Genomic DNA, 14,644 nt, shown 5'->3' on the forward strand with positions numbered 1-14,644 from the left:
ACACAGCCCCGGGAGGTCACGGCTTCTCTTCACCTCTCTGGCTTCTGCAATGTCCCTGTGTCTTTGAGCTTCCTGTTTTTATGAGATTTTCACTCATGTTTTTAATTTCAAGCTCTCCTAGTTCTTGGGGGCTCCTTTCTGTGGCGCCGGCTCTGCTTCTGGTTAGGGGCTGCTTCAGGCCCCTCCAGGATGCCAGGACGGTTCCCAACACTCTCGTCTCTTCCAAGAATCCAGCTGCATCCCCTGGGGCAGTTTTCTGTGTATTTATGTTGTCCTTTCTCTGCCCTGGGCTGTGCAGCCTGGGTGGGGAGCAGGAAGTCTGTCTCATGCCAGGACCCACGCCGGCCCCACCCCAACCACTGATCTGCATTTTATATGAACCTGTCAAGGCAGTTTGGGATTACTGCAATTTTAGAAAAACATCTGTTTTGCCTTAGCTTTCCAATTTGTTGGCAAAACTGTTTGAGTATTGTTTACGACACCAAAAGTTTTCTACGAGCCTCTTTTTTATCCTTACGTGTGTATCTTTAATACAAATCTAGCTTCCCAATGAGAAAACTGTACCTAACAAAGGGCACTGTCAAAACCGAGCTGGTGCCACACGACTCCCTCAGGTGTGCACCACGGGCAGTTCACCCACAGCCCCTTGCATGCGTGTGGACACGCCCACGTGACGTGCCAACGTGCCCATGTGCCGATTCCAGACACCGGCCTGCCGGCGGCTCCCCCACCTGCACCCCGGGCCACTGTTTCCGTCACGCTAATCCTATCACCTGGGGATGAAGAGATCATACAGTGTGCACCCCTTGAAACCAGCTTCTTCACTCGCCATCATGCTGCCGAGATCACCCAGGGTGTGGCAGGGACCCAGCGTTCATGCCTGTTGCTGAGGAGGACACCGAGGGAGGTGGCCAGCATTTGCCTGGCCACTCACCCACTGAAGGACAGCCGGTGGGGGGCGTCCTTCTGGTTTGGGCTATGGTGAGTTAAGCTGCTAGGAAGCATGACGTGCAGGTCTGTGTGTGGACGCGCATTCCGAGTCTCCGGGATAAAGGAGTGTGGCCACTGGGCGTGTGGACGCACGTTCGAAGTCTCCGGGATAAAGGAGTGTGGCCAGTGGGCTGCATTACAAGCACACATCTACCCGTGTGAGAAACCATGAAGAATCTTCCAGAGCGAACGCCCCAGCAGACGCTCCCGGCAGACCACGCGCATTTTTAACATCAAGTTTTCTTCCGTCCATTTTGGAAAGGCTTTTGCTGTCATCATCACTTCCAACCCCTTCCCTCTCCTGTTCTGAAGTTTCTGCAAGAGCGACCCTTCCTCATCTCGCCCTCTCCCGCGTTCTCTCCTTCCCTCCTGTCCGCTGCTGCCTGGTCAGCTGGTAAACCCGCCCCTCAGTTCCCCCGATCAGCTTCGGCGTTTCTCAGATCCGCATCTCATTTTCTCCCCTAACGCTGCTACGCCCCGTTCCAGAGTCATCAGCTCTTCGTCGGTGTCTGGCCCAGCCTCCTGGGGGCTGGGCTGGGGTGATCGGCTGATCGGCTCGTGGGCAGCATGGGGAGCTCCTGCGGGTGGCACTGCTTCCCTGGCTTCTGCGTTTTGCCCATCTCCTTGACTGCCTGGTTACCTCTGTTTGCATGTGATGGACCCCGCACCAGACGGTGATTTGTAGAAATGACCCGAGGCCTGGGCTGACGCTGTCTTCCTCTAAAGGGGCCGTCTTACTTCTTTTGCCAGACACCTGGGGCCGGCAGTGCGGGGTCCCCGAAAATCCAGATTCAAGGTTTCCTGGACATCAGCAGGCTAGGTGCCAATCGTGTGGCACGTCAGAGTCCAGGTCACCCTCACTCCAGATGTCACCTTTCAGGCCACGGATATCCCGGCAGGGCCCCACACCCAGCAGGCCAGTGACGCCACCAAAGCCTAATTCAGCCTCTCAGCCACTTCTTCCAGAACAGCCAACACCCCAGGCCAGAGTTGGCAAGACCCGCCCGTTCCTGCAGGTTCTAGGCCTCTCCAGGCTGCAGCCTGGGCCTGGCCCTATTCTATGAGCTCCTGGGGGCCCAGCTTCTTCGTCTGTCTTCAGGGAAAAGCTGCTCTGAATCACTGATCCCTGGCTACAAGTAGAAGCCAGACCAACCTAGTTCTTATCACGGAGGAGCCTGTGGGTCTCCTGAGCAAACAAGAATCAGGAAAGCTGCCCAAAGGCTGCTCACTGCTGGACCAAAGCCAGGCCGCGGGCAATGCCGAGACCGGCCGTGTGAAGACCGCCGCGCAACTGGGGCCGGGGGAAGCACCTTACTCCACCCCCGCCACAAAAGCTGGCATCCCGAGGACCTGCTCTCTGGGAGAAAACTGAAAATGAATCAAGAAGCCACAGGGCAAACCCGGTGTCCACCTCCTGATGGGGCTCAGGACAAACCCGGTGTCTACCTCCTGATGGGGCTCAGGGCAAACCCGGTGTCCACCTCCTGATGGGGCTCAGGGCAAACCCGGTGTCCACCTCCTGATGGGGCTCAGGGCAAACCCGGTGTCCACCTCCTGATGGGGCTCAGGGCAAACCAAGCGTCCACCTCCTGATGGGGCTCAGGGCAAACCCGGTGTCCACCTCCTGATGGGGCTCAGGAAAACCCCGTGTCCACCTCCTGATGGGGCTCAGGAGAAACCGAGCGTCCACCTCCTGATGGGGCACAGGGCAAACCCAGTGTCCACCTCCTGATGGGGCTCAGGACAAACCGAGTGTGGGGCTCAGGGAAAACCCCGTGTCCACCTCCTGATGAGGCTCAGGAGAAACCGAGTGTCCACCTCCTGATGGGGCACAGGGCAAACCGAGTGTCCACCTCCTGATGGGGCTCAGGACAAACCGAGTGTCCACCTCCTGATGGGGCTCAGGGCAAACCCGGTGTCCACCTCCTGATGGGGCTCAGGAGAAAGCCGGTGTCCACCTCCTGATGGGGCTCAGGACAAACCGAGTGTCCACCTCCTGACGGGGCTCAGGGAAAACCCGGTGTCCACCTCCTGAGGGGGCTCAGGGTAAACCCCGTGTCCACCTCCTGATGGGGCTCAGGACAAACCCCGTGTCCACCTCCTGATGGGGCTCAGGACAAACCCCGTGTCCACCTCCTGATGGGGCTCAGGGAAAACCCCGTGTCCACCTCCTGATGGGGCTCAGGACAAACCCCGTGTCCACCTCCTGATGGGGCTCAGGACAAACCCCGTGTCCACCTCCTGATGGGGCTCAGGACAAACCCCGTGTCCACCTCCTGATGGGGCACAGGGCAAAACGAGTGTCCACCTCCTGATGGGGCTCAGGGCAAACCGAGTGCCACCTCCTGATGGGGCTCAGGGAAAACCCCGTGTCCACCTCCTGATGGGGCTCAGGACAAACCCCGTGTCCACCTCCTGATGGGGCTCAGGACAAACCAAGTGTCCACCTCCTGATGGGGCACAGGGCAAAACGAGTGTCCACCTCCTGATGGGGCTCAGGACAAACCCCGTGTCCACCTCCTCATGGGGCTCAGGGAAAACCCCGTGTCCACCTCCTGATGGGGCTTAGGACAAACCCCGTGTCCACCTCCTGATGGGGCATAGGGCAAAACGAGTGTCCACCTCCTGATGGGGCTCAGGGAAAACCCGGTGTCCACCTCCTGAGGGGGCTCAGGGAAAACCCCGTGTCCACCTCCTGATGGGGCTCAGGGAAAACCCGGTGTCCACCTCCTGAGGGGGCTCAGGGAAAACCCCGTGTCCACCTCCTGATGGGGCTCAGGACAAACCCCGTGTCCACCTCCTGATGGGGCTCAGGACAAACCCCGTGTCCACCTCCTGATGGGGCTCAGGACAAACCCTGTGTCCACCTCCTAATGGGGCTCAGGACAAACCCTGTGTCCACCTCCTGATGGGGCACAGGGCAAAACGAGTGTCCACCTCCTGATGGGGCTCCGGGAAAACCCCGTGTCCACCTCCTGATGGGGCACAGGGCAAACCGAATGTCCACCTCCTGATGGGGCTCAGGACAAACGTGGTGTCCACCTCCTGATGGGGCACAGGGAAAACCCCGTGTCCACCTCCTGATGGGGCTCAGGGCAAACCCGATGTCCACCTCCTGATGGTGTGCAGGGAAAACCCCGTGTCCACCTCCTGATGGCGCGGGATGACTGGGACAGAGGCCGCTCCTGCCCCAGTGGCACCCAGACCTGCTGTGGCCCGGGCCGGCCGTGCTCCCGTCCCTCCAACTCCCCCCAACGTGCGGTTCTGCCAGCCCCAGGCGACCACGTGGTGGTACCTTCTCGTGGATCTCCTGCGTGGACTGCGCGTCGCAGAAGGCCACAGTGGCCACGTCCTTCAGGATGGGCATCTCCACTGTGCAGTCCCGGCCATCCAGCAATGCCACCAGGGGCCGCGGGTGCAGGGGCCCGTTCATGATCGGAGGTCGGACGCCTGCAAGACAGAGGCAAGTGCTCAGCCTTGCACCACTGCGGCCCCGTGGCTACAACCCACTCCACGCCACCCACTGCGCACGGGCCAACGAGGGCCGACTGCCGGGGGTTTTCTGGTCTATATGTTGTGATATTTGTAAAAAGTAAATTAAAAATCCACGTGAAAGACAACTCGTGTGTGCCTCAGCTCGCTGACTCAAGTGGACACAGACTGTGGACACCCACTACCATCTCCCTTGGGCACAGGATCTCCGAGACCCTCCAAGGCCCCTCCGAGACCCTCCAAAGCCCCTCCGAGATCCTCCCAGACCCTCTGAGACCCTCTCACACCCTCCAAGACCCTCTGAGACCCTCTCACACCCTCCAAGACCCTCCGAGACCCCCCAAGAAATCTCCAGACCCTCTGAGAACCTCCCAGACCCTCTGAGACTCCCCAAGACGTTCCCAGACCCACCGAGACACCTCCAGACCCTCCTAGGCCCTCCAAGACCCTCTGAGACCCCCCGAGACCCTCCCAGACCGTCCGAGACCCCAAGGCAGCTCCATGAGGCAGGGGGACAGGAGGGAACCAGGACACTGGAGGACACAGATGACAGCACGGGACTTTGGGAACATGGTTGTCCCGTTCCTGCCTGGGCTACCGCGTGGCTGCCCGGAATCCCTGATGGGGTCACCAGTGTTTCACGTAGGACGCCCCCCACCCTCTGCCTGGCATCACTTCCAATTATAGATGTGAAGACAAAAGAAACAGAACAAAGGAAGAAAAGGGTTAAAACCTATTAAAGTCCACTCTGTGCCCCTGACCTTCCCAGAACCAGATGATTAAAGATCATTAACACCCATTCCTTTCACGTATGACGCAACTAAGCTTCATCGGGGCCAACTGGAGAAATAAGGGCTCTGAGGCGTCACAGAAGCATGGCAGCTTCCAGGCACCGCCCGACCGCCCCGTGCCAGGCAGGGAGCACCAGGTGGGGCCACTGTCAGCCCCACGGCAGCTGGGCAGAGGCGGAGCTGGGGCCAGGGCCCAGCCGGTCCCTCCCCTCCCCCTCCAAAGACCGGCCACAGGAGACCAAGCAGTACCCAGGACCGTTCGGCCAGCAGGAGGGGAGGCGCAGGACAGAACCAAGGAGCAGAGTGACCCTGCAGGCTCTCCAGTGGCCGCGGCCACGAGCATGCTTGGCCCAGTCTCCCGCCCCATCCCCTGCCCCATCCGCCTGCAGGTAAGCAGAGGCCACCGAGCTGCCAGTATCCAGGAAGCAGGGAAGTGCCTCCTGGAACCCATGGCAGAGAAAAGAAACGCTCTGGTGGACAGCCCAGGGGTGCAGTGGGCCTGCAGCACACGCCTGCAGGGGACGGGGCATGGGTCTCCACTGACCACCCCAAAGCCGAGGGCTCCCAGTACGGCTGGGCCCATGCCCCTCCCGTGAGGTCCTCGCGCCCTGGCGTCCTCGGAGGAGCCACTGGCCATTCCACCCACTCTCCTTCAAGATAGGAAACCAGATCCCAAACGTGAGGTCTGCACGGTCAAAACCGCGTCCTGGTTCGCCTGTTCCTTCATTCCCTCGGGACGGGAGCTGCCCACGAGCACCATAGACAGCCGCCCAGTGACACTGTACATGGCCTCCCTCTGCACGTGGCCTCCCTCCCCGCTGTGTGTGGTGGTGATGACTTCTCATGAGCAGAAAGGTTTATGTTGCTGTTTCTGAGTGAGTGGATAGACATCCGCTCTCAGTATCCTTGGATTTCACTTCTGATGAGGAAGGCGTGGACACACGGGATCACTGCAGACCGCTCGGCTGCGTCAGAACCGCCTGGGGGGACTCCCGGGTGCTGGGTGAGTGGGAACCGGGTCCCTCGTCGGAACCATGTGGGGGACTCCCGGGTGCTGGGTGAGTGGGAACCAGGTCCCTCGTCGGAACCGCCTGGGGGGACTCCCGGGTGCTGGGTGAGTGGGAACCGGGTCCCTCGTCGGAACCGTGTGGGGGACTCCCGGGTGCTGGGTGAGTGGGAACCGGGTCCCTCGTCGGAACCGCCTGGGGGGACTCCCGGGTGCTGGGTGAGTGGGAACCGGGTCCCTCGTCGGAACCGCCTGGGGGGACTCCCGGGTGCTGGGTGAGTGGGAACCGGGTCCCTCGTCGGAACCGCCTGGGGGGACTCCCGGGTGCTGGGTGAGTGGGAACCGGGTCCCTCGTCGGAACCGCCTTGGGGGACTCCCGGGTGCTGGGTCAGTGGGAACCGGGTCCCTCAGCTGAATGGTGGGGAGGGGGGAGCAGGCGGAGACACCAGGCCCCATCAGGCTCAGGCACCCAAGATGCCTCCTCACATCACCCATGAGCTGCCCCTGACCACCGTGCCAGGGTTCCCCGGACAGCCCACCCTTGCAGGCTTGGGGACACACCCAGGAGGCTTCACAGTCACACGGCCTGTGCTGAAGCAGGCTTTGCAGCACCCCCCAAGCCCAAGGCTGTTTCAGACTACACGCACTTCCGGGCCAGAGAGCACAGACCAACTGCAAGGAACAGCTCCACAGGGGCCGCGGCCCTGCTCCTGGGCCAGCCGGGTGGACACCTGAGATTTCCAGGGTTCCGTGTGGGGCTCCGCCCTCGTGCTGGCGGCCTCCACGTGGAGGCCCTCCGTGCCTCTCAGACACTTTCCGACAGAAACAGACAGCAGATGCCACGGACAGGCCTGACCACAGCTGTGCTCTGCCACCAGGTGTGCAGGAAGCCCTCCCTCGAGGGGCACCTGTCCTCGCCCAGAGCACACTGGGGGTCAGGTGGCAGCAGTCCGGCCCGACGCCCATGCAGCCCAGGTCCCTCGACTTGATCCGAGGCAGTGCCTCCTCCACACGGTCGCAAAGAGACCGGCCGGCTTCACTCTGCCGCCGACGCCAGGAACCCCTACCAACCTGACATCTCTTAATATGGGCTCAGCTTCCACGACCATGAATTCGACTTTTCAAAGCTTTTTATCTTCAGGATCCCCAGGCAGAACCGCGTCCTGTCTCGGAGCCTCATCCCACGTCCTTAATTGTCTCGAGCCAAAGTGCTCAGGCTTCTGATCCGCGGCAATCACTGAAGCCTGCGTCGGGGTCAAAGTCTTACTAAAAATCAAACACAAGAGACACATTAAAATGCCATCGAAGGTCCGACCAGAACTCACAGACTCCAGGGAACGCCTCAGAAGTGGACCTCACTGCATCTGCCACACCCGGGACTGCTGTCTGGGACCTACCTGGACTCGGGGGCCTGCTGACAGCCAGGGGCCCCGGCTCCTGCCGCACACACGAAGGGCGCTCACCCTGAGGTTGCAGTGCCAGGCCCGAGGCCGCGCCCCTGTGGCCCCGAGGCCTACTCCTGGGAACAGTCCCCCAGGGCTGCGGCCACCCCCACAGGCTCTAGCCGCACCCAGATGTCCCCAGTGTCCAAGAACCAGGGGGCGGAGGGCACAGGGTGTGTGCTGTGGGCAGGGAAACTGCGGAAAGGCTCTGCCTCCTGTTCTGGAAGCTTCTATCTCATGTCACTGATTCCCGGGCCTCTGTGACCAGGCAAGGACGTGGAACTTCCCAGGAGCCACCGGGAGAGGTGCTGCTGGCTTTCCAGCATCCAGCCTGGCACTGCCTGCACTGAGCCGCGCCGGCTCCACCTCCGACCCTCAGTGCATCCTGGCGACGCTCCCTCGATTCTCCCAAAACCACTGCTCAGCTCTTCCTGACCGCTACGGCCAGGGCCTGGCGGGAAGCCGAGGGCACGAACCCCAATGGCTGAATGCACAGGGGCAGGGGGCCCCTGAGAGGGCCAAGCCTTCCAGGGACGCAGCCCTGCAAAGTAGAGGGTGCTGGGAGTGCACACGATTGCCCAGCCCTCGGGAGGGTGTCACTGAGCTGCCCACACCTGGCCCCTGCTCTGGCATGAAGACACAGCACCGAGGCTGACCCCAACGTGCAGCTGACATCAGGCTGACCAGGACAGGAGCCGGCCACCACCAGCCCAGCAGCGTGGCAGGCGTGGGCTGAGACGACTGCCTGCCAGGCCAGAAGAGGCCACTCAGCCAAGCCTAAGACCCTGGTAGTGTGCTGTGAGGCCGCCCCTGCCACAGGCCTCGCAGACAAATCTCCAACCCTCAATTCCCTCTGCAGGATTCAAGCATACATGCCGACCATCTCCAGCTTCCAGAGACACCATCACAGCGGCTGGGGTGCAACCCCACGCACGCACCTCCCATCCAGGGTCCCCAACACCACTCCTCATGGCAGGTGCTGTGTGGGACTCCCTGACGGAGGGCCCAAGAGCAACACTGTGGAGCGGGATCCCCATCGCCTGCGCCTGGGCCCCCATGACCTGCGCGGCAGCCTCCTGCCCTGAATGCCAGATCTCCCCATGGTACCCGGATACCACATAAAAACAAACTAAAAGGACAGGAGAAAACTGCCTGAATGTCACATTTCACCCACGAGCCAGCCTGGCCAGGGGGCAAGGCACCGTGCCACCCACGCCCAGCCAAACTCATCAATGCCAGCCGATACTCATCAACGCCAGCCGACTCATCAATGCCAGCCGATACTCATCAATGCCAGCCGATACTCATCAATGCCAGCCAATACTCATCAATACTGGCCAAACTCATTGATACGGGCCAATACTCATTGATACCGGCTGATACTCATTGATACCAGTCAATACTCATCAATGCTACCCACGGTGGCCCAGTACCGGCTGCTGCTCGTCAAGACCGGCCAATACTCAATACTGCCCACAGCAGCATGGCACCAGCCGCTGCTCCTGGAGGCTCATCGATACCCATCAATGCTGCTCAATGCTTATCTATACTGGCCAGTACGTGTCCACACCTGTGTCTCTGAGGAGGAAGCAGATATGTGAAGGCCACCCTGGCCCTCCTGAAAGGACCCTGCAGTGAGGAGGCCGTGAGCTCCCGAGCTGAGGAAACTGTGGCAGGGCTCCTGGGGCCCTGCACTCCCTGGGCTAGCCCTGCCAGACCTGAGGGGCTGCACCCCATGCCACAGGGACTTCCTGTGGTTCCTTGTTCCAAGGCTGCTCCAGTTCAGGACAGACACCTGAGGCCCAGCACCTGGTTCTCCTCCAGGGACCTCTGTCTCAGAAACAGCCCTGGGGTAGGTCTGCCCACCATCTGCACCACCCTGGGGCCACTGTGCACCCACAAAGCGCCCCCTGCCGGGCCACACCTGCCCCACTGAGAGCCAGCGTCCGAGTCCTGGAGCCCTCACCTAGGGCAATGCCAGAGGCCCTGTGCACCTCACGCCAGGGAGCTGGCCTCCTACGGCCTTCCTGGCTGGCCGGTCAGGGTCAAGGGCTCCAGCTCTGTACCTCGCCCACACACTCTGAGGTGAAGGCACACGGCTCCCAGAGGGGCCTGTGCTGTCCAAATCCAGGACCCACACTGCTTTTCCTCATCAAAAACTCACAGCCACACACGGCTCTCAGCCCAGCGACACGAGGACAGTCTCCAGGTTCTCACCCTGCAGACGCTTAACCTCATGTTGTAAGAAAGCACTCAAGGGACCCACGAGAGAAGTGAGTGTAGAGCACGTGAAAGCTTGTGCTTCCTATTTTCCTGTAAATCTAAGACTGCTCTAAAACAAAAACTGATTTTAAAGTAAATGGGGGTGAGGTGAGGGGCAGCAGCCCCCAGGTTCTCTGGAGGCATCAAGTCCCGGGGGGCTGCACGGTGGCGGCCCGATGACCCCAGAGCCTCCTGGCCACATGTCAACGCCCTGTCTCTGGATGCACATCACCATCTGCTTGCCGGATCCTCCCTCCTGTTGGCCACGCCTGCCCACTCGGCCCCGATCCACGTGTGTGCTGGGCATCGGTCCATTCTGGTCTGGAGAGGGACCGGGGTTGCCCCGGCACACTGGGGGTCACCATGGGCTGGGACCTGCCCCGATCCAGACAGCCACAGCGGGTCTCTGGGCACTGGGGGGTGGGGGGGGGGGGTGGTTCCAGGAAGTCCCAGGGGACACCAAGATGCACCAGGACCAAGCAGCTACCCCCGTTCCTTCCCCAGCCTCAGCACCTGGTCCCCATCCCCGCCTGCTCAGACCCAGGCTCGGCAGCTACCAACCCTCCAAGTCCCTCCACTGGCCAGCCCTGCTGGGCCAACCGGTCCGCTCCCCTCCCTCACGACCTCCACCAGGACAGTGTCCCAAAAGCTCCTCCTCACCAACCCCATCTTCTTCCCCCTCCCCACAGCAGCCCCTAAAGCCGCTACCCAGGAAGGGCTCCCCGACCACCAGAAGGGCACCCTAAGGCTGGGCGGTCTCACCGGCCCTCACCCTGCCCTGTCCCCATAAGCCCTGATTACTCCGGGCTCGAGTGGCCCTCTCGTGACAAAGCTGCCCTGCCGTGAGTCCCTGGCAGCCATCTGGGCATTGGTGAGATGCCCCCTCTGGCTGTCCAGGCCTGGAGGCCCAAAGACTAGGGCCTGGCGGTGCTGCCCAGCCAGGGGCTGACATGAACCAAGGCTGTGCACAGCCTGACCGGGAGGCTTCCAGTCCTGAGATACAGCCACCTGCCGCCCAGAGAAAACTGAGGCCCTGCCCTGCAGTGGCAGAGAAGGCAGGCCCCCAAGAGGGAGCCGCACAGCAGCATGGAGCCACTGGGCTGAGAGCACGGGGCCAACAGAACCTCCCCCAGACAGACATGGCCCGTCACCCACAGGTTGAAACAGCTCCTCCGACGACAGCACCCCAGACAGACACTGCCCAAGTCATCCACGAGCCGATACAGCACCTTGGACGGCAGCATCCCTGTGAACCAGGGAGCCACCGCACTCCACGGGGCCTGCAGGGCCGCATCACAGCTCAGAGGACACAGCGCAGGGGCTGTGATCAAAGGCACGGATTTGCCAGCAAGACTCCTCTCCAGGACATCCGTGGAGCCGCACGTTTCCCTGTTTGTTCAGCGAGCACACGCACACAACCTGTGAGCTCCAGGAACCCCCAGAACGCCACCTTCCTGGCTCCTACCACGTGTGGGGTATCAGGGCTACACCTTCCTCCCCTTCCCAACACATTCTACACATGACACCACTGGAGAGACAGCCTCGGATGCCTCTGAGGCTCCTGCCAGCCACGCAGACAGGGCAGCCCAGGAGCCCCCACACCACAGACGGGCGGCAGGTCAGGGTGGCACAGGAGGGCACGGTGACACGGGCGGCAGGGAAGAGTGGCACAGGAGGGCACAGTGACACGGGCGGCATAGCAGAGTGGCATGGACGGGCAGGGTGACACAGGCGGCAGGGCAGGGTGGCACGGGTGGGCAGGGTGGCACGTGTGGGCATGATGGCACAAGCAGGTCAGGGTGGCACGTGTGGGTAGGGTAGCACGGGCGGGCAGGGTGGCTTGGGCCACACCAGGCCTGGAGAGTTAATGGCGGTGCCAGGGGAGGGTGCAGAAGGGGCCTGGTCCCAACACCGCCCACACCTCTCTCAGGGCCATAGCCCCAACGCCTCCCCAACCAAACCAACTGGGCTTCCCTCAGGGCCATCCTCACTCTCCTTCAACACCCGTGAGAACTGGTACCACCTGGGGCCGCCCAGAGAGACAACTCAAGGTTAACGTTTGGCTCGGCAAAGAGCCACCAAGAAATTTCTGGCTTCACAGGGAAAAAAACGAACATTTCCTCGTGGGAGATACCACATGGAATGTGTGGCCGGAGGGGCTTCTGGAAACGACGGTCAGTGACGCAGGTGGCACCTTGTGGGTTACCACAACCCAGTGCGGGGGAGAGCAGTGGACTCCGGCCACTGCAGCTGACAATGGAGGACCCAGGGGTCCAGACACTCCCGGCACAGAGCTCTTACCCACAACTACCAACATCCAGCGACCACCAGAGGACCCCGGCGCTCCACCTGGCGCTCCGACCAGCGTTCCCTCGGGCGATGCAGTTCAACCACGGAACCCGTATGACACTGCCTGCTGCCTCCACCACCTCCTGGCCACCCCTGGACCCTGGGCCAGGCCTGCACCGTCAGCACCACCCGGACGGAGCCCTCTCCAGCCCCGAGTGGAGTGAGAAACATTAAGTCCTTCTACAAGGAGAGTCAACCGGGGTAAACACCTCACAGGGCACACACCTTTGACATGGGCACTGCATGGGGAGCACCAGGGCACAGCCGGGCACAAAGTGCTGCCTGAAGAGTTCTCAGCAACACTAGTGGTGCCAGCCACACGCCTCTTGGCTCAGTGACACCACCGTCAGCTCAGACCAGGTCACATTCTGGGGGTACTGGCCACAGGAAGTTGAGAGGGCAAGTGACAGTCAGAGGAGAAAAACCAGAAAAACTGCCAGGCTGGTGGGGAACCAGGTGTGGCTTGATGGCCACCTCTAAGCCCTGAGGGAAGAGACTGGGCCTCTCGAGCCTGGGGCCCGTTTCCTGGAGAGCATGACTACTTCTGTCCAGGGTTCCTCCAGAAAAAATTTATTAACAGAGTGATGGTTAACAGTTGCTGTCTGCTAGATAATGGAACCTTACACTACAAATGTCCAAAGAGTGGGGGGCTCCCAGCCCTTGGGGGAGGCAGGCAGGACGAGCCAGCACTTCCAATCCCACCAGGACATGGCAGGGGGTCGGCTCTGCGCCAAGCCCACAGGACTGGACCAAGGCTCGTCCCACTCATCAGAGGGACAGGACCAGCCCACAGTCCTGTGCACCCCGGGCCAAGCCTCTCCTCCCCCACTGCCACGTTCTCAGGTTAATGACAAGCGCATAAAAGGGAAGACCCTACTCGCTGACATCCCCAACCACACGCCCACCTCTCAGAACTAACAGCTGCCCTGGTCAAGGCTGACAGGAAGAAGTGCATGTTGGGGACATGGCAGACACCCCAAAAATGGCCGGGCAGGCGGACGAGGCACCCCCAGGAGTGACCAGATGCCACTCCCAGTGTGTGTCCCTCCCAGAGCTCTGCAGAGGACGCCTGCATGGAAGCAGGTGCTCAAAGATGGGCAACAGAATCACAGAGAGCAAAAGGCGTCTGCGGAGCCGACAGCCCCAACCAGGAGCCAAACCCAGACCCCAGAGGGAGGTGGCCAGGCCTGGGCAGGCAGGGGAGACCTGGGAGGCCGGGTGCTGAGGCCCAGGGCAGAGCCACGCCCTACAAAGTTCCAGGACACAGAAAGGGGGACCCCCAAACCGCAGCTGTCATCCTCAGCTGCAACGGCAAATAGTTACCCCACGGTTCTCCCCCAACCCTGCCCCAAGCTGCAGACGGGTACACAGACGCGCAAAGGCCACGCGCTAGGAGCTCAGCGAGGACGGCCGCGGTGCGGGCCCAGCCGCCGGCGCCGTTTTCTTCCCGAGGGACGTGTGCTCCCTGCCGCGCTCCTACAGAAACGGTGGAGAGGCCGGGGAGGGGGGAGGGGGGGCTCGGGCTCAACGGAACACCCTGCGCACCCGCCGCCTCGGCCCTAGCTCCGGGCCCTCTTGCCCCAACTCTCAGGGTTTCACCTCCCCACTCAGGGCACCGGGAAGGGCGCAACCGCCTTCCCTTTTCCCCACTGGAAGGGAATTCTGTCCCGGCAATCACGGAGACGACAGCAAAAGGGATCTGGCCCAGGCTGGGCTTCCAGACACCGGCGCCCTTGGAGGCCGCCAGAGAACGCTCCAGTCTCGGCCCGGGGCTCAGGCGCACGGACTCTGCCTTTGCAGCCGGGTGGAGGGAAAGAGAGGCTCCGCGCAGCGGCTCGGGCCGGCCCAGGACGCGGGCGCTGCAAGATGGCGATGGTGGCAAGCCCGGCGCCCGCCCGTGCTCCCTGCTTCCGCGGCCGCAGCCCGCGAGGAAGGCGCCCCGGGACCTGGGCGGGCCCAGGCAAGGGCAGGTGGGGGCGCTGGGCCGGTCCGAGACCTCGCGGAGTTCGCGGGAACGGAGACCCCGGGCCCTCCCGCGTCACCGCCGGGGGCTGCGCTTTGGGCCCGGTCTGAGGGCAGCGGCCTCCTCCACGGTCATACCCGGCACCCGCGCCCCGTCCCCTTCCCCCACAGCGCGCGGCCACGGTCGCCGGCGGCCTCCCGGCGGGAGGCGCGCTCCCGCGAGTGGCCCGGGAGCGCGCGCCCCAGGACACCCCGAGCTGCGCACGGCTCCCGCCCCACCCCGGCCCCGCAGGCCCAGCCACGGGGTCATGACCGGGGACGGGGTAGCGGCCGGGGATCGGGACCCGGGG

The 14,644-nt window shown here is 62.3% G+C and overlaps 1 protein-coding gene across 10 annotated transcripts in view; it reads right to left on the reverse strand.

Moving 5' to 3' along the window:
• Positions 1 to 14,644, reverse strand: part of CTBP1 (C-terminal binding protein 1) — a 38,218-nt gene that overhangs the window by 22,146 nt on the left and 1,428 nt on the right. For 6 of the 10 annotated variants that reach the window (XM_054683688.2, XM_054683684.2, XM_024355949.3 and 3 more), the window contains exons 2-3: positions 7,351 to 7,545; positions 4,286 to 4,440 (exon numbers count right to left, since the gene is read on the reverse strand). In XM_054683688.2, coding sequence (XP_054539663.1) covers positions 4,286 to 4,440; positions 7,351 to 7,357 — 162 coding nt within the window. In that variant the 5' untranslated portion in view covers positions 7,358 to 7,545. Of the gene's footprint in view, positions 1 to 4,285; positions 4,441 to 7,350; positions 7,546 to 7,676; positions 14,444 to 14,644 lie in introns of those variants that run through there. The other 4 variants (XM_024355946.2, XM_024355947.3, XM_054683686.2 and 1 more) reach the window with 3 other exon arrangements.

This window comes from Pan troglodytes, chromosome 3, assembly GCF_028858775.2.
Source record: "Pan troglodytes isolate AG18354 chromosome 3, NHGRI_mPanTro3-v2.0_pri, whole genome shotgun sequence".
NCBI classification, from domain to species: Eukaryota; Metazoa; Chordata; class Mammalia; order Primates; family Hominidae; genus Pan; species Pan troglodytes.